The 20,358-nt window shown below is 41.3% G+C and overlaps 2 protein-coding genes across 2 annotated transcripts in view; one reads left to right on the forward strand and one right to left on the reverse strand.

Annotated features, from left to right (window-relative positions):
- Positions 1-9,612, reverse strand: part of LOC102208178 (exostosin-1b-like) — a 42,911-nt gene extending 33,299 nt beyond the window's left edge. Inside the window, exon 1 of the mRNA XM_005743161.2 lies at positions 7,704-9,612. Coding sequence (XP_005743218.1) covers positions 7,704-8,656 — 953 coding nt within the window. The 5' untranslated portion in view covers positions 8,657-9,612. The remainder of the gene's footprint in view (positions 1-7,703) is intronic.
- A 7,015-nt stretch (positions 9,613-16,627) lies between these two features.
- Positions 16,628-20,358, forward strand: part of washc5 (WASH complex subunit 5) — a 12,832-nt gene continuing 9,101 nt past the window's right edge. Inside the window, exons 1-8 of the mRNA XM_005743162.1 lie at positions 16,628-16,701; positions 17,211-17,480; positions 18,314-18,459; positions 18,618-18,702; positions 18,912-19,012; positions 19,347-19,539; positions 19,651-19,803; positions 19,959-20,072. Of these exons, the coding sequence (XP_005743219.1) occupies positions 17,295-17,480; positions 18,314-18,459; positions 18,618-18,702; positions 18,912-19,012; positions 19,347-19,539; positions 19,651-19,803; positions 19,959-20,072 (978 nt within the window). The 5' untranslated portion in view covers positions 16,628-16,701; positions 17,211-17,294. The remainder of the gene's footprint in view (positions 16,702-17,210; positions 17,481-18,313; positions 18,460-18,617; positions 18,703-18,911; positions 19,013-19,346; positions 19,540-19,650; positions 19,804-19,958; positions 20,073-20,358) is intronic.

Below are 20,358 nucleotides of genomic sequence, written 5' to 3' on the forward strand. Positions count from 1 at the left end.
AAAAAAAAAAATCAGCTTCCAAATATCACCAAAATTCTACATTCAAAGGAGCCAAACTGATGCGGTAAAAATGTGGTGGGAAAACTGTAGAGATAAAGATAAAAGGAGAACGGAGGCACAAGCTCAGTGCGTCACACTGACACATTTCCTGCTCTACCGTCTGTCATCACTCTGAAAGATGAAGATCGGCAGACAAAGATATGAGAGTAGTTTTCAATCACAGCATTCAGATGAGCTCATCTCAGCTCAATGCTGTCAGTAACTGCTGCTGGTAGCATTTTCCTCAGTGGGATTCTGCATTATGGTATATTTGGAAATGAACAGCCAAGCGGAACAACTAAGCAACAGCTGAAATTATACAACTTTTAAGTGAGAAACTGGTAACATAGTTTAACAAGTTATACTGGGAACACAATGTACAAGAGTTACATAAATACTGCAAAATGTATTCCAACAACCACTTCAGTGCTGTAATACACTATACTATTCTCTTGAGAAAAGCTCATAGCTTATATATGGCTATTTGTCTCAATAGTTCAAATACAGTCACTATGTTGGTGTCTGTAGGAATCTGACCTGCTCCACAAAATACACCATAAATTTCTCACACAAACCTCCCAATCAGAAAAACTATTTCAAACACTAACCCACAATTTTGGAATGGTCAATGTGAGTGTTATTTCTACACCAGTGTCAATCAAAAATAAACATAATCTGTGCAGTGTGGTTTTGTGGCTCGCCAGCCTCCTTTGCTTCCTGGAGCATCATTCAGCCCTTTATAGCAGGTCCAAATTTTTCGTGGACAATTTCTGACACATGTGCAAATGTCCCGCCTGCTGTACTCTCTACATATGAACAGACATCCCCACACAACACAATGTCCTGCATTTTCAGCACAAAGCTGTCAAACGGCTTTTCACAGTTATGTACGCATTTTAGCACAAAAACAATACAATCGGCTACAAGTTTCTCTGAGCAACTCTGACCCTCATTCACCAACAACATTATAAAACTACCATTTTTCAATCCAGCTACAAGCAGATTAAGAGTCCTGACACACAAACCGAACACGGGCAGCAAAGCACCACTTGGCTGCTGTTAGGTGTCTAGTTTTATGTTTTTTGTCTGTGTGTGTGTGTGTAAAGTGAGCTTTCCACTGAGGTCTTTAGCTTCTACTTTAGCTACGACTTTGTTCAGTGCAATTCTTTTATTAATATATCTATCTATATCTATCTATCTATCTATCTATCTATCTAGTGCTGTTTGTAACCATCTTTCTCAGAGATCAGAGATCTCAGGCACATTCTATGCTTATACAATATCTACCTCACCGTAGCCATACAGGCTATGGGTCCCTCATATTAGCTGCGAAGCAAAGGAGCACATTTGTGTGAGCTTTTTAATTTAGGAATGACTCATTAATCTCTTCCATTTTAGCAATGTTTAACTAAAGTTCATTTTGTGACCTATTAACACCACAGCGCAATCTAGCTTTTAGATGTGCTTAGTTAGAAGCACTCTTCACAAATACGACTAAAAAACAAATTCTGAACAAGTACACAGGAGCCACTGTAGTTGCGGAGGAGAAAAAAGAAAAACACGTGACCTAATGAGTTGAAATGGTAGACAACATGGTAAAAAGGGGAATTTATAGATAATGTACAGGAACTCAGAAATCAACTTTCCTCCCGCAATAATTATCATTTTCCCCAAGCTCAGTAAAGCCTGCATCAAGTTGGCTCGCAGCCCTCTGCTAGGGGCTTTGGCCAGTACTGAGGATTAAAACCCTGCAAGTCTATAAATACACCTAGTAGAACAACGTCAGCATCCAGCCAGCTATTGCACTCACCTCTCAATGCTGGGTAGCTGGCATGCAGTTTTTTCTTCCTTTCTCACTCTTCTTTTTTTACTTTACACCACCAGTATTTTAGCCTCTCAGACTGTCACTATTTGTTCTCTTTGTGTTCCCATTTCTCTCTCCCCCCTGAACTTCCTCTCAGCTTGTTTCCCACTCCTCTGTGACTCTCCCCGCATCTTTCACACAGTCCTGCTCATACTCCCGAGCTTGGCAGGGCCTCTTAATTGGAAACAAGCTGTGAGCAGGCTTTCAGTTTGAGGTTAAAATTGCATCTGACCTGCCTCCTGCTGCATCTTCTCTTCTCTCCTTTGGCTGCATTACAAGCTTGTAAACAGTGGCTGAGTGCAGATATGAAAGGGACAATGTGTTGAAGAGGGGGGCAAAAGTTGACTCTCACTGGCTATAAACAGCAAAAAAAAAAACCAAAAAACACATCACAGATACACAAGCAAAATTGTGTCCCTGTCTTCATAGTATACTTAGTAAGCCCTTACTAAGTATACTATGAAGACAGGGATGGGCTATATAACAGAAGATTTATTTAAAATAAAAATAAAAAACCAACAAAAAACGTCAACAACTCCGCTTTGTTTGTTATTCAAACGAGCTGAACGTAATCAGGTAGCCAAGAGAAAAAGCGTAACTTGGAGCTAATCCATTGTTTTCAGCAAAAGATCTTTGACAAATAAAAAAAATCCAACAAATCTCCTGACGTGATTTTTTTCCATTTACTGTAAGCAGTGCCAAATCATCTTGACAGCCAGTGCTGATGTGCACGTCTGCCTCATCAAGAGAACTGCACAAGCAATAATCATGACAGAAGCAAAAGACAGAAAAGGATGCACTTAAATTGTGCATGTGATATGCAGACATGGCACATCAAAATATCCACATCAATCAAACTTCTGAAACATAAAGTCTGAACTGCAACACAAAAAAAATGACATGACCATTACATGGTAATTATGATGAGAGGCTGCATTTGGTCTGTCACAACTTCCTTGTTGTCAGTGGGAGAGGATAAAAGGGATTTGTTGCACAAAGAGCCACAGCCAGGCACAGAAACTATTACTTCCACCCAGTTAGACCACAGACTGCACTGTCTGACCCATAGAGCTGCATAACAGGATAGTGCAACTCATTCACAATCACACACCAACCTTCACAGAGAGCTCAGCTAACTAAAGATGGGGCAAACGTGCATTAGTCTTCGCGTCTGATTTATACTTGAACATAATGAGCTGATGCCATGTGGAGCACCTGCATTTATTTAATTATTTAACATGTTAACAAATTGGTTAATGTCTTAAGAAGAGTTTAAAGCCTCCTGTCTGACAAACAGCTGCTTAATCCAGTGAGATATATTTAAAAGCTCAACCCGTTTAACATTTTCCCAATTTGTAACATCCTCCAAGCAGCTTACTCCAGCTAGTGTGTTGTTTACATCCCTGTACAAGTCAGAGACATTTTTTCATTTAGAGAGCTGAATCATGACCAGAAACAAATATTTATCTTCTTGGCAAAAACCTTCCTTAACTACTGTCCCATCTACATCTTTGACTCCATCAAGACTACGTAACTCGTTTGGAAAGCCAGGAATGCCAGAATGGTGTACACAGCAGTTCTAGGTATTATTAATACCTGAAAATAGCTTAGCTTTCAGGGAGTTTTTAATCATCCCTGTAAAAGATACTAGAAGTCAAAGAGCAATTAATTAAGACCAGTACGGTAAGAGAAACAGGAAAAACGTCTTGTTGAAAGCTACCCACAATATGGCGTCTGCATGTTCTTATAAATATGTCAAACACTTCCAAGTGGATTATTCAGCCTCAAACCAAAGTAGTCAATCAGTAAGGGAATAGCAGAAGTGATTTGATCTGGTACTGGTCATCTCATTACATAACAAGGTGATGAGAAGAAAATCTGAGGAAGGAACAATGTTATACAGATATGTGTAAAAGAAAGTTTTTCAAAGAACTGCATAGATGCCTATGAAAGCAAAGTACACCTCATGATTTAGTAGCTTGTAGAGCAACGTTTAGCACTAGCCTGCCGTCTGACAAAGGGGGAATTTTTGCCCACTCGTCTTTACAGTGCTGTTTCAGTTCATTGAGGTTTCCTGGCATTGTTTATGCACAGCTCTCTTAAGGTTCCAACCACAGCATTTCAATCAAGTTGAAGACTGCACTTTGATTGCAGCCATTCTGATAAACCCAATTTTGGCCAAGGTTCAGTCTCATAACTGAACCCTGGAACATTTTGGTTCTCAACTCAATGGTCCCATTGCAAAACAAGCCCAAATCATCACGCCTCCACCACTCTACTTGACAGTTGGTATGGGGTGTTTGTGCTGATATGCTCTGTTTGGTTTTTGACAAACATGGCACTGTCTCATATGTGCAAAGGACATTATTCCAGAAGAGTAATGGTTCTTTTAGATGCAACTTTGCAAACCTAAGCTGTTTTGTCATGATCTTTTTAGAGAGAACAGGCTTTTTCCTTCTAGAAACCCTTCCAGACCTTTTCAGTATTCTTCTAATTATGCTGTCATGAACTTTAACATTTAACATGGTAACTGAGACCAATAGACGTGCTCAAGTCAAGTGTCAAGTGCATTTCATTAGCAGCACCTAGCTGCTACTTACACTCTTAAATCCTAATGAAAGCTGTAAAGGTGTGGTTAGCTTTTCACAAGAATGCAGTTTTTCTTGTTGACATGATTATATAAAAATTATGTTTGTTTGTTTTTTCAATAAGAACCCAAACAAACCTCTTTTAAAAATGAACATGAAGCTGCAAAATGCACAGTTTTCTCTGCTTTCTCTATAAAATTGAATAATAATGAAACATAAATGATGAAAAACTTTTCCATGCAGGAGTTACTCAAATGTTCTTTTTTTGTCATCAGATTTCATTGAGCTAATGACACAGTTCAGCTGCCATCATTAACCTGTAATATTCTGTCAGGCAATCTAGTGATATGAAAACGATGAAATTAATTTTAGCGTTTATCAACTTACCCTAGTTTCCCTGATGTTAATGAGACCAACTGTATTCTGAACTTGAGAGCAAGAGGTGGGAACAAATGGGGTGCAAACAATGCTGTCTGCATTTCTCTTATCACAGGTCTTCTTGGTCACTCTCTTTATGTCAAAAATGTACATGGAAAAAAAACAGACACACATAGCAGCTCACAAACTGCAAGACTCCAATTCTGGAAATTTATTGTGTCAGCTAAGCTGAGAGCAGGTGTGCCTGAAATGTTACAGTTTTTATGTTGCAATAAACTAGACAAAAGTGGAGTCCTGCAGGGTGCAAGCTGTTGGTCTTTCCATGTACATTGTTGACCTAGTTTTGGCCAACCTCCTTCACCATTTTTTGATAAGGATATTCATTTACTTTATCTATTTTTTAAGATAAGTTAGAAACAATTTTAATTCAATTGTTAGTAATACCGGGCATTTATGTAGATTCATTCACGGCTCACAAACCCAGCAGCCAGCCAGCAAGCCACAGCAGTCATGCTGCAGCATGATATAGTGCAAAGTTATGGCAAACACGTCTATAAACGATGACAACACAAGGTTTGGTGAGACTACACAATCTGCCAGTTCTGCTCTGTGAAGGCACTGCATAGAGGTTACTCTGCCTTAGTGACAAGAGTCACAAAAGCTGCCTCACAGACATCAATGTGAAGGAAAAATAAAATGACAACCAGCAGTGATGCCTTTAATCTATGACAGCTGATCTGATCACCAAAAAGCAATTGTCTAAAAAGACCAGATTACATCCTGTTTGAGATGTAGCCGACCTTGGTGGTCCATGCATGCACCAAGGAAGAAAAATAACACCCACATATGTTCTTTTCTTCAGTAAACTGCAGTGTCTGATCCTCACTATTTAAACCTGCAGGGTTTAATTTTTGTCTTTCCCTTTTTGCAGTGAAAATAATTACATAACAAAAAGCAAAAACGACCTCAGTGGTGACCCATGTTTTTCCTTGCTATTGATCGCTTTCCATTTTACGTGACAAGATTTATATATATATATATTTTTAAATCTGAAGTGTTGGAAACTTCTCTTGAAACACTTCTTAGGTGTTTTACCCATACTCCTAGCTTCTGTAGCATACCCTGTCACTGTGAAGTATTCAGATAGATGACTTTAAAATAAAGCAAAGATATTTACTTGTTTATATTTGTTTGATAATAAATATAGAAACACCAGCTTAAAGGTAAGGAACTTTTAAAGACTCAATGTTAGGCAGCTGCCAGGGCAAACTAACCCTGGTGTTAGTACATGTTTTTCGTCAAATATTACAGAATTGTGCATTGGACTTAGCACCAAGCTAAAGCTTGTTAACTGAGGAGGTACCAAACACACTTTAACCATGCAATGCAGCTAAGAAGCCAAGGGCAAGAGATACTCCAAGCCCGTTTCACCCCCAGTGTACTTAATGACAGGAGGATTAATTTTTCCTTTGGGTTATAGCTCTGATGCCACCCATCTCACTGTGTAAAAGCACACCCTGGCAGCACTTGGCATCAAGCACTGAGCTGGTAAATCGTGGCAGAGAGAGCAGATAGTTTAAGTCTATGGTCTGATATGAGGATTATTATTTTTATTGGCTGGGTGTGTAGAAGAGCTTTGGTGTTATTTTCCAACCAAGTCAAACATTAAAGGCGAATCCTGTGAGGTTTAATGGTAAACAAATGAGATCCAAGAAAACCCCTCAGTCATATTGTTGGAGCAGCCAGGTTTCAGAGCTGATTCCTTCACAAACTATAGAAAGGAGGATCCCCCAAACAAGCAACTCACACCAACAAAGAGTTGAACCCCAAACAACGGCAGGGGTCACGCAGGACACGGGTTGGGGCCAGGGCATTCCTGGCTGATGCAGTTGGGTTTGTCTGGGAAATGACTGAGCAAACAGAGACCAGAGTGGCTTCCCCTTGCTGGCACCAGCGCTTTGTCCCTACTAATCCACTCCAAAGAGCCACAGTCAAACACCCAGCGCCACACAGTCACCAATAACAACATAGCATGGTCTGAGGGGACACGAAATGAATCCCACTGGCCAAAGCTGGGAGACAGACGCCAGTTTACTCATCACATTTGAGTACAGAATACAGTGTGGCTTAGTTGTGGGACCGGGCAAACCGATCTGAGTACAAGGTAAAGACTAGTTACACTGAGTATTATGTGCCTGTTTCATTATAAAACTTTTATTTGTGTGTCATGTAGAGAGCATGACATCTGTCAGACACTATCAGGAAAGTCAGAGGACCAGTTATCAAGAAAAATAATAACAAATCCTAGATCAATGGGAATATCACCTGAATACAGCAGTTCTTGTGTTTGACATTAAAGCTACTTATCTGTGCCTCGTGATGCATACCTTAGTAAATAAAATGATATGGCATAAAGAATATTTAAAAGTGACATATCAAACCGTGCCAACATTTGGACATTAGATGCACTTAATGTAATGACACCTTATCTTTTTGACAGCCCAGGCTCGGGTCTCCTTACTTAACAATAGGAATAGTTTAATTTATACAACACTGGGAAATTCAACAAGAAATATCACTGGTATTTGCCAATTTTATGTACAACTCAATGAGCTGACCGGACACAAACCTGAAATAAAAAAGTTTCAGTCAGGAGCAAACAAGTGTGCTGACAAAACCTTTAACACATGACACCACCTGTTTTGTCATTATTACAGTCACACATACAAGCTTCACTCAACTAGTTAAAAACACCATACTGACAAAAATTAGTGCCAAGACAGACCTAGACTCTTGCAGTACAGCTAACCGGAAGATAGTTGTGAAGTACTTACTTGTCATATTCTGCATTGTCTTTGTTACAGCGTGCATCCTTGTGCTTCTGCCAGTCCTTCCCATGCTTACAGGTGGTGAGGAGGACTACATCCTCTGAGTTATGAATATGATATAAAGCATTCCTAGTGTCCGAACCTATTCCAGTTAGGTACCTTTTCCCCTTAAAAACAAGCATGTACTTTCTATAAGGGGGGATTGTGTTGTATTTCAGATAGCCCTTTTCCCCACCTGTCCTTGGGTGGTCTTTGGAGAAAAGAGGGATTGAAACGTCAAAGTCAGGCCGAAAGTTCTCTGTGCTGATGCTGGCTTTGGCCAACATGGCAAGGCCAATGTCAAAGCCAAGGTCCTCTGTGTAGTCCGGCCACGTGCCAGAATATAAATTAAAGATGATGTGGTTTTTGCCTCCATTCCACAGAGGGAGGCTCTGGATTTTTGCTTTCAGGTTGTGTACATACTGGGGCGAGAGCTGGTCCCGGTCCAGAGTGTCCAAACTCAGGACAAACAGGCATGCCTGCCCTGGGTCAGATGTGTAGAACCTGGAGCCTTCGATAGAGGACAATATGTTCTGATAACTCTCTGAAAGTTTTTCCCCTTTTTGTTGGGGGTATACGTAAACTTTAAAGCCATTCCTCTCACACAGTGAGAAGTCAAAGCAGGACTCCATTCTGCAGCGTTTTCCCGTGTAAAGGCCCGAGTTAGCGTCCCTCTTCTGCCTGGGAGATATGTGTTCAGTGAGATCATCGCTCCGGTCCTGCTCCCAGGAGCTGAAAGGCTGCAGGTACCCCGACATGTGACGCCATCGCGCCCCGGGGCCATAACCGGAGAGTCTGCGGTCATGAGGCCGGCTGGGACCCCGTCTGGACAGGGGGACTTGTATCCCCCCTAAACAAAACAACAGTATGAGACACGCGCCGGTGGAGAACAGGATTAAGTAGCGTTTTTTGGCCTGCATGTGTCCTACAGTTTGGGATGAGATATGCGGCGCTGAATCCAAGAAGTCCCAAAGTTTTGGTTTCACCACCTCCAGCGGGAGCGTTCCGCCATCTTCCCCCGGGCTGCAAGGGCTGTGCGTTCACGTCTCCCTCCTTCTGCTTCAGATGCCTTTCACAAGTCCGAGAACTGATCCAACGCATGTGGGCGATTTATAAAGTTCATCCACCTCGTCGCCTCGTCAATAGTGGTATCGACTAGCTGACAGCAGGTTTTCCTATAGAGGAGAGTGACCCGGTGCTCTCAAATTCGGGCATCTCAAGACGCACCCTAGTTGCCTCTGTGTAATGCCACCTTCACTAAGCCATGTGCCATCGTTGTCACACAGAGTGTCGATTTCAAGTCAGCGACAAACAAACACAGCACCGCACAAAGTACAAACTTAAGGTTAAAGCTGTGATGTATTTCCGACTTGTTGCCTGGACAGCTACAACTATTGTCCCTACTGGAAATTAAAGCCGAGCGGCCACTTGAGCTCTGGACATTTACACAAACCTACACTTCGAGACACTGCCACAGTTCCCTCACAAACTGCACACAAAGATACGAGTATCGGTGTGGCTGTTAAATCTACACGGCGCATTGCTCCAGACGACAATGCTAGCTAGCCGGCTAACTAACTAGCTAGTTTCTGAAAACATTCCCGGTTAGCCTGTTAGCTCAGCGAGCTTCAACGCTGGTTAGAAGTACAGGCAACCAGAGACTCTACCCTCTACCTTTAAAAATAACACGTCTCTCCATTCAGCTCATTCTTCTCTCTTGTCGTCAAATCCACAGATTCGTTCCTCCGCGAATTTCTCGAGTAGTGTAAAGTATTCAAGTGGTGTTTCTCTCTCTTTCTCTCATACACACATACACAATAACAGGAGTGCAGCAGAGACTGCAAGCCAAGCAGAGCAGCACGGCCGTCCCACTAGGACGACTGCTGATGGTGCTGTGACGTCCTTCCACGGCGCACGGTGCGTTACCATTGGCTCCAGTCACACCCGAGGCGGGCGGGGCTTTCCTCTTGCACCCATTCACATCTTGGAGAAAAAAAAAGAAAAATCGAGGAAAGAAAAGATTTCTGTTTAGAGTTTCCAAGAAAAAAATGGAGTGGGCTTAAAATTGTGGTTTGACTATTTAACCATGTGATGGTGTATGGGTTGTCAGTTATATAGACATAGATAACGAAAGTCCTTTAACTTAAACTGAGACTTGCTGGGCACACACTAAGGAGTTCAGAAGTCGAGATTCAAGATTTTGTTTTCGGTGTTTTCTTTTTTTCCATTAATGCTGACTTTAATGTGTAAAAATTAAATAAAATTTTATTTACCAAATCACAAACAGCAGTCACCTCAAGGTGCTTTATATTGTAAAGGCCCTACAATAACAGTACATACAATAAATAACTGTATTTGTCATCCAAAATTAATTCAGAGCTAATATCATCAATATAACTAATACTTGCACCTCAACAGACTCATGAAGGTACTGGCCATAAAGATGCAGGATGTAGGAACTATATTGTATGGCTCATACAAGTATTTGCAGTTGTGTTTCAGTTTACAATAGATGATTATTCAGGAGATGCATCACTACCCTCTATTAAACACTCTCCATCAATGAGAATGAGTCAGACAGAGGGCTGATGGACTTTAACAAAGAAAGTTTGGTAGATGGACTAGTTCCTGTGGATCACTATTCTTCTCTACTTCACCACTCAAAGGACTTTATACAGCATGCCTCATTCACCTGTTTTTTCTATGCCCACGTGCTTTCTATCTGACATTCACACTCACTCACACTCTGTTGAACCCATCAGAGAAAAACTTGAGTTTCAGGATTATGTTTAAGGATACTTATACTGGAGCAGCCAAGGATTGATCCACCAGCTTTCCAAATAGTAGATTACCTTCCTGAACTGCAGCCTTTGGTGGCATTGGGTCTCTGTGTTAACAACGTTGATTAACAAAATGATTTAACATTTGAAAATACCATAAAGGAGCATGTCTGCATTTTCCCAACCCCATCGATGCTGTCTGCTGGACAGTTCCGGTGCATGCACTGGTCCTGCAGAAGTGTCGTTGAGCAAAATGTAGGATTCCGGGATCACACCAGTGCTTTGAGTAGAACACTGATCCCACTGTTGAGTGATAAATAACAAGACAAATCCATCATTTTGGAGCCTGCAGACAAATGGAAAGTCATGCAAAAGGTTGAAAGCAGAATAGAGTTTGGCCTGAGAGGAACTGCTGCACTAAATGAGGACCAGCAGGACAATGGCACTGTGGTGCGTTACTCAGGTCTTTTCTGGCATGTAGTATGCCATAATGTGTTTTCACAGCTGCTGTGGACTGAAAGCCTAGAAGTGATTTTGCAGAAGCGGGGAAAGAGCAAGGAGGAATGTGAAGCTGCGTTCCTCAGGAGCTGTGGACCAGCTATCTGCACTGCCTCGGTTCCCCATGGACCACTGATCAAAGACACAGAGTGATACAAAGGCCACCTCCTCCCTTCCTCTTTGTCTCTTGTCTTTCTGTCCCACTCAACCCACTCCTGCCTCCCCCCTCTCTTCATTATCCCTTCCTCCTGCTGCATTCCTTCCATCCCTCCTGTCTTTCATCCCCTTTTTACTGATTTCCAAGAGGGGGTGGTGCCGATGACTGATGTGAACACATAGATGTTCCTCTGCTGTTGCTGCTAAGATCATCAGCTGTGCCTTGTGTATAAGACAGAGTAAATACAAATCAGCAGAATATACAGGCAATTGGACTCCAGCAAGGGAGAAAAAGGGGAAAAAGCATAAAAAAACAATGAGGTTTTGCTTTTGTCTAACTATAATCCGCAGCTTAATGAGAATGTGGAGATGCTGTCTCCCTGCTGTTGCATTGTGTTTGCTGAACTGAGCACTGGCCAGATTTAGAGCAGCAGGGTGACGGAGCCAGAGCAGCACTCCCACTGTGTTATACACGCAACCATGCCAATATCTAATTTGGATGCACCCAGGTCAGCATAGTTTTCCCAGCCAGGCCGCGACTCAGCCAGCCAGCAGCCAAATGGAGATTTATTACTTCCTTCTGAGTACATTTTGAGGTCATTAATTTGCTGTTTGTTAATCACCGCAACACAACTGCAGTTTTGTTATCAAAATTCCACTCCCTTCGAAAATCTGTCAGAGCCATTCGGTGTGCTAGGCTACACACATGCATGCTTATGTGTGGTTGTGTAAATGCGGCGTGCGTGCGTCCATTCCTCTTTCATGTGCAGTTTAAGTGCACAGCCTTGGATGTGATAATTTAATTTCCACTCCTGAGTCAGACTGACAGCCTTGGTGAGGAGCCTCATACATCTGTGTTGACACTGAAAGGCATGAATCGCACCTGAGCCTATCAAGACAGAGAGTGAAATGAAGGGTTCATGGGAGACGTTTCTATATCTTACATGCGCAGACAAGGATTAAAATAGAGGGCTCTTTTTTGTACATCTGCCACCTTTTTCTCTAGTGGGAACAGGTTGTATTATTGGATTAGTTTAATAGTCTTTAACAGTTTAATAGTGTATAAAATAGCTTTTGTGAAAGGAAAAGTTCAATATTTTGGGAAAATAACAAATGTCACCACCACCACTTGCTTATATTATTAAAGGAAAGGTGGGTCCACAAAATCAATAGGAAGCATCCACCAGGAACAATGATTGTCTGCAGTACTGGATTGTAAGGCATTCAATAACTCTGGAGGTATCATGGAACTGACCAAAGTGGTAACACACCAACAAATTAACATTGCAATGCTGTGCGTGGTCACAAAAATATCCCCAGAATCATAATCAGTACCCTGTGATTTTATTGAATCTCATTACAAGAAGCTTAGCATAAAGAGGCCACGGCTGCAGGTGAGTTCTGCCTTTAAAAGTCTGCACCTGTTCCCAGCATTCATGTCTGTGATGTGCTACAGTCACAAGGACCTGTCACATAAATTTGAGAGGCAACTTCAAAGTGTTTTCACCCCGTCATGACCCAGATCATTCAGAGCGAAACACCATGACCTGTTAAAGGATCAGTGTTCTGTCGCTTCTTGCTAATCAACAAGAGTGGAGAAGAATGATTGGATAGAAAGGGATTTGGGATATTCTTCTTTTTTTTTTTCTTTTTTTTAAAAATTTGCATCAATTAGTTTTGTGGAAGTATTTATTAGTTGAATAATAGTTTGCAAAAGTCTTGACTTACCCCTCATTTTAAAAATATATTATTTCTTCTATAGACTTTCTTCTTTGGTTTTAAGTTTAAAGTAGTCTTAAGCAATCGTTCTCTGTCGAGCCTAAAATCATGTCAGGCTGATATTGGTCAGTATGGACATTGTGATAGCTGAAGGATAAAGCTAGCCATACCAAATGCTTTTTTTTTTTAAACTTTTAACAATTGCACAACCTCTGTGTTACCTATTTCACATATTCCTGCATCAATTTTTTTATTCTCCTGGCAAAATGACAAGAAATGTGACATAGCTCAAAATGTTTGGACAGTACTGTAAAATATATATTACATTTAAAGATTAAACTTAAAAGCAGCAGGGATATTTGTGAATCACTATCAACAAACTGTTATTCCTGTGGCTGTGTTAGAAATAAACTTGATTATAATGACTGCAATAGACGATTACCATCAAACATCCTCCTCTGTTTCCTTCTCTTCTGTTTGTATTTAAAGGAAAAATCACAACCTAAAACCGCATTTAAATGAGAAGAACAAAAAAAGCACAATGTGCTCAATGTGCACGGCAGAGTGTGTGTGTTGGGACATCTCAATCACAGAGCAGAGATCAGGTTCAATTACACATGCAATAACTTTTCGGTCTCCATAGGCCCAGAAACCATTTATATGCTAATAAGTATGACAGCAGTAATGACTTGCAATAAAAAGACATCTGCTGCTTGATCGAATCTGATATTAGAGCATTACCACAATCAGCCTTTGCTATTTGACTTGAAACCACTTGTTAGCCTCGTAACTCCATGTGGGAAGTGTTTTGGCATCTAGAGTTAGTGATGTAATAACCCTTGTCCTGGCAGTTTTGTGCCTTTCTGCAGTGTGTGTCGGTGTTGTATTTGTGTCTCCACTTGCGTGCACTTAGGGAAAATTGAAACTGGTTGAGTAAGTGTCAATCATGTGAGCCAAAATTTCAACAGGGGCTATAAAATATGTAAAAACCCACTGGCATATCAGCGCAAAGATCCTTTTCTTCTTCTTTTTTATTTTGATCAGTATGCTCTTCAGAACCAATCCTACTGGAGTCCGGTCTTGAGTCTGATGTATCTTCATGGGAAAACTTCAAAGACTCAACTCCTTTTTGCTCTCATCAGTCATCTGGTATCAGTCTTTACAGTATCAAAAGAAACAACAACAAAGTTAATCCCATAAATGTTACTAAATGCCAACCATATATGGCAGCTAATTTGAACCCTAATTAGTTTTCATACATGATGGATCGAAAGAGTGAGGCACAGTATGCATCCTGTCTAAGTCCAATAAGAGAAGCCTGCTGCATGCAGCTCTCACTTCAAGGGCCTGAAACAAGATCAATGAAGAAGAATAGCAGTGGGACTGGACTACAAATTGAGCAGCTTTAATCACCTCGCACAGTTCACAGCGGTGTGAAAGTTCCAGCCATGAAAAGGTTTAATCACTAGTCAAGCTGAATAGAGTCAACTTGCTGTTAATAAAGGGCACATGGAGCCTGAGGGGGACACATGCATGTGTGTGTATGTGTGTGTGGACTAATGCATCAAGTCACACACATGCTCACACCCATGCACGTCCTTGTGTTAGTGCACCCAGACCAGACATTACCCTCCTATAGCTGCTGAATACTGATAATAAAACCTCCAGTTTATAAATCTCAGAGTCGCTGTTTCTGAAAAATATTCAAAATTTGAAATTCGGCAAGTTAGTTAACACATGAAGCAGGTCACTGTCAGCCAATTGAGTGGCTTTATTTACAGAGAAGAATTACTTAACCTTACTGTCGATGGTCACTGGCTGCTCAGGGGAGAGAGAGCGAGATCTGTCAATGCTCTTAATGGGCCTAGAAATGAGGGCTATTTAGTCATTCTCCTGTCGATGTTTAAATGAATATTCAATATGTGTAATATTACTCCCTGGGATAAAATTGCAGCCTTTTCCCCCCTCTGTACACATTTGTCTAATATTTTTAGGATTAAAGCAGTTCTTCAGTGAGATCCCAGAAAGACCAATCAAGATAACAAGCACAGGAAAGCCTCAAGGCCCCTGAAGGTTAATGAAGAAGGTGTGTAATAAGAGACCTCATTAGTGAAAACCTTTCATGATGCTTCCCGGGAAACCCATATAGCTGACCCAGGTGCTACTGAGAATGTGACCTTGGTGTGATGGTAAACAGGTAATGAATCCATCGGCTGCAGGGACACAGCGTGTAGCATGTGGACAGCTGGGTCAATGAAGAGGCAAGCAGTGAATCTAAATTGCATCGGTCTCTGTCAGGGTTTCTCTCTGTAAAACGCTTTGGAATAATGCTACTCCAGTGGCTGGGCGAGAAAGGGAGCACATTAGGCATAGCTCTCTTTTGCCATATGTTACACCCTGTGTCCCATTTCCTTGTCAGTCACTACTCTGCACTAATGATGAAACTTAAAACCATTAAGGACAATCTGTAAAAACAGCCTGAGACAGAGAGTCTTTTGTATCTCAGAGATAAGATGAGGTTAAGATGATAAAGCAATTTTGCAGGAAAAGACTGACAGCCCTTGCACCGCGTTGGAATTTAATTATTGGGGGGGGCGACACGCTGTACAGTCTGCTGTGGCACACAAAGACATCAAATGGCTCGTGATTGAGATGAAACCTTGTTCTCGTCACACAGAGAGGTGGCAGGTCAAACAAACAGCTCTCACCATCTGAATGCTATTAACCTCTGGCTCACACTGCTTTGAGGGAAGGGCCTGCCAGCGTTTTAGACTTATCGGCAATAGAGCTCCAATTCAATCAGAGTTTTGAAGGAAAAATGAAGGCTTGTACTAATTCATCCATGGTGGCCATGTGCTGGTCATAGAAACTTTTTTTTATTTTTTAAAAATGTATTTATTTTTTTAATCCAAGTTGGGAACATGCGAAAATAATGCTTCAGGCAAATATATTTTCATGCAACAGTAGTTAGAGAAAGGTCTGTTTCAGATGCCTGCAAGAAAACACTTTTTTTTGGGGGGTGATATTTGTCGACTGCAAACCATATTTTGAATTTCTTCCCTGTGGATTTAATTTCAGTTTAGATCCTATCCCTGTGGAGCAAGAAACCTGCACACAGTCTGGTCCTGAGTGTGTGGTGCAGCAGCAGCGAGACAGACAAACTGAGGCTTTAGTGGATCTCTGTCGCCACCTAGCGGAAATATGCAAACATAAGGAATCTGCCTGATTTGACTTCAAAGTACAGGTATTCTGACAAACCATCCTCCTTTGGCAAAACGTCCTACCGTAAGTTGTTTATGCACATTTCTGCTGTCACAGAGTAATTCCACCACAAATTTAACTAGGTATGACGGTTTGCCACTTATGTTTGCCCATCACAGTATGCTTGTAGCTCATATTCATAAAGCCAGGACGGTTTACCACTTCATTTTACCTGTTAAAGTATGTTTGTAGGTCACATTCACAAAGGTAAGACGGTTCGCCACTTAAATTCGTGTTGTGCGCATACGCAGAAACAACGGGTAGGATGGATAGTCAGGTAGGATGGATTCCCAGAACACCTGCTTCAGTTAATCTTAGCTGCCCTTCTTATTACATGTTATTAATTCAGGAACGTTTATGCCATGGTATGTTTCGATAATAAAACAAGTAATAATACATCAGCCTATTACCATGTAGTGGAGGTCAAAGCGTTTGACAAAGTTGTTCCCGCTCGACTCCGGGGCAGTGGGTGAACAGAATCAAACACACCCAGCAGCAAAGTCATGTGGCTGGTCATGAGGAAGTAAATAGGGAAGAGGAGCTGCAAGGAGGTAAGTACCTTTCTCCAGCAGTGTTGGGGTTTTTAAACGGTACACTCTCGAGTCAGACGTCAAAATGTAAAAGGGTAATCACTCACGTGGTGTTTGGACCTGTGCACGCGCTCGTGTGTCATCTTCAGCGTAAGATTTAATGAAAATAGTTAGCAGGTAGGCTACATGCTAACGTTAGCTCAGTGATAACTTATAGTTACAGGTTACAATCATATACTAACTTCGGTTCTGTTTTTGGTCTGTCTCTAAGAAACAGGAACATTGGAAAACCTTATGGTTTTTAGGTTTTACAAACGCAGACACGTCAAGATTGAAATGTGAGAAAATGATGCTTATGAATGATAATAACATCTCCTCGTCGCAGTCAATTGTTGTAATAATGACGCCAATAGATTGTAATAAGCTCTTTCTGTTGTCTGTGCGACAAATGTCCTGCAGCTTCAGAAAGGCCTCAGAGAGCCTGCGTGCTGTTTTAAGTTCACTTTTTTCACTTTTCCTTTGTCTCTCAGGTGTAGCTACAGTATTTGCTGCAATAAAGCTTATTACACTATCTTCCTCCTCCTCCTCGTCTTCCTCGTCCTCCTGTATCCATTATGGTGGACTTCCTGGCAGACAACAACCTGTGCGGCCAGGCTATCCTCAGGATAGTTTCCAGAGGAAATGCCATCATTGCTGAGCTCCTGCGCCTCTCTGACTTCATCCCTGCAGTTTTTAGACTCAAGGACAAAAGTGACCAGCAGAAATACGGAGACATTATCTGTGACTTTAGCTACTTCAAGGTATGAACTACATCAGAAATTCAAAAGATCCTTTCATTAGCTTGGACCACTTCCTCATTGAGATTTGGCAGGATTTATAGTAGACGGTAGGTGGAGTAAACATGAATTAGGGAAAGCCTCAGAGCGGATTGGCATTAGCTCTTGGGCCAGGCATGATCAAAAAATGTATGAAAAAGGATAATCTGATTGTAAAGTGTATTTTAATTCTGCAGCTGTTCACCGCTAACAAAACATGTACTGGTAGAAAGAGGGGAGTTTCACAGGGTTGCCGGTAGGTAGCACACAGTAGTGGCTGCAGTGACTCCAGAGATTGTATGGATATATGCCATGTGTCCGGAGGGGGACACATTGACTGTTTGTGAACATTGTCAACTTTGTATGTAAAACTTTATATTTATAGCCATGTATTTGACTTTATTTTTTTACTTATTTTGATTTTACTTTGGCTTTACATTTTGAATTACTTTATTTTTATTAAGGGGAGTGTATGAGATGTAGTCCTGCTCCTGAAATTCACATAAATGATCTCCAATTACTCTGTGGTGTAAAGTTTACCGTGCTTGTACTGAGAAAGCTGCAAGAGCTTATCCAAGTCTCTATTTGAGGAAACTACACACACAAAGGATACTCAGTTTTGCAGTAGTCAGCACAATGAAATATTCAATTGATGTGACTGGGATAAATACATACACCCTAATGGTTTTGACATTTAGCTGTAAGTCTTCCTAAAAAGCAAAAGATAATAAAAGCAGTATTATTGCTTTAGTTTCAGCTGTCTTTCGGCATCGTTTGGATTTGCTTTGCATTGTCACACAATGTTGCTTCCTGTTCAGGGTCCTGAGTATTATGAAGGAAAGCTGGAAGCCAAACTGGAGCTTCAGGACTTGGATGAAGAGTTTAGAGAGAACAACATCGAGATTCTGTCAAGGTTCTATCTGGCTTTTGAGAGCGTCCACAAATACATAGTGGATCTTAACAGGTATAATGAGATGGAATTATTGGAATTAATTATGTCTTAATCAAATAAAAACTAAAACCACAGTGCTTGACCGTGAGGAACACTGTTTTCTGTTTAACCACATGCTAAATAGCCCTGTTTTAAAAGATGTCGATGAGCTATTTTTTCCCTCTCTTAAGATATTTGGATGACCTACATGAGGGTGTTTATATTCAGCAGACCTTGGAGACTGTGCTTCTAAATGAGGATGGGAAACAGCTCCTAGTAAGTAACACAAATGCAAATTCATTTTAATTTTGTAACATTACAAAACAAGTCTGCATTACATGCAGGCTTACATCTTTAAATATCTGTTCCTGAGAATTAGTCGCCCGTGTCAGATGAATGTGCATGCTTAACCCTCAAAACAACACATCAAAACGAAACGAAACAGCACTCCAGGAACTGATTGGTCATGTTTTCTCTTCTCCCAGTGTGAAGCTCTCTACCTGTATGGAGTCATGCTGCTGGTTATTGACCAAAAAATTGAAGGAGAAGTCAGAGAGAGGATGCTTGTTTCCTATTATAGATACAGGTGCGCTTGTGACTCACATCCCCACACATCCACATGACACTCTCTTTGTGACTCACTTGCTCAGTGCACTCCAATCACCTGTTAGCCAGTGAGCTTGCTTCCAGTGAGGGTGAGTCATTTACTTGACTCACCAAAAGGTTAACTCCTGTGTCAGTTCAAGCTGACACAAAAGTGTACACTACACACAGAGGGATGCTGTTTACCCATAAATAACATTCCAGTTGTATTTCACGGCTATTAATAATTCTTCTTCTTTATATTATTACTTTTTTGAGGGTTATACTGGCACCAACAATCCATTCTTCTATTTGGAAAAACACGTTTTTTTCTTCAGTGCTGCCCGTTCCTCGGGCGACTCCAACCTGGATGACATCTGTAAGCTCCTGCGTAGCACCGGCTACTCCAGCCAGCCTGGAGCCAAACGACCAGCCAACTACCCGGAGAGCTACTTCCAGAGAGTTCCCATCAGTGCCACTTTTACTAGCATGGTCATTGGGAGGCTGCGCTCGGACGACATCTACAACCAAGTGAGAAACATTTGGTCCAAAATCTCTTTGTGGTTAAACTAAATAACAGATCTTGTCCCACAATGTTTCCCTCATTACAAATTTTTAAGACGTTTTCCTCCTCTCCTCCAGGTTTCTGCGTATCCTCTACCAGAACATCGCAGCACAGCACTGGCTAACCAGGCGGCCATGCTCTACGTCTGCCTCTTCTTCAGCCCCTCCATACTGCACACCCAGCAGGCAAAGATGCGGGAGATAGTGGACAAATACTTTCCTGATAATTGGGTGAGGCACTTGTTAAGTCTTTTCCATTTGCAGTAGATCTGAATATAAACATCTTTATAAAATGTTATGTCATTTATTTTTAAATGTGTGCCATGTTTCGGCTCAGTTTTTTTTAAATGTTGAGCATATTTTTCTGAAGTGTAGTCTCTCTGCAGGTTATCAGTATTTACATGGGGATCACAGTGAACCTGGTGGAAGCCTGGGAACCATACAAAGCTGCCAAGACTGCGCTCAACTACACCCTGGACTCTGCTAACATCAAAGAGCAGGTATTAAAAAATACATTAGCTTCAATGTCAGAGAGACCTCAGATTCTTTCATTTACAGTCCTGCAGTGTGCTCATTTGTTCTGTGCGGGTAGTGATGACAGCGTGCACAGAATTTGTAACAGCACACAATGTAAACAGAAACAAATTTCAGGAAGCCATTCATAAACTTTTCCCGGAAAGCTCATTTCAAATATGGGGATGCCTGTAGAGCTGTACGCTGTAAGAGTCATTAAAAAGTCCTTTCTCTCTCTCTCTCTCTCTCTCTCTCTCTCTCTCTCTCTCTCTC

Source organism: Pundamilia nyererei, unplaced genomic scaffold, assembly GCF_000239375.1.
Source record: "Pundamilia nyererei isolate P.nyererei 1_Seehausen unplaced genomic scaffold, PunNye1.0 scaffold00128, whole genome shotgun sequence".
In the NCBI taxonomy this organism is placed as follows: Eukaryota; Metazoa; Chordata; class Actinopteri; order Cichliformes; family Cichlidae; genus Pundamilia; species Pundamilia nyererei.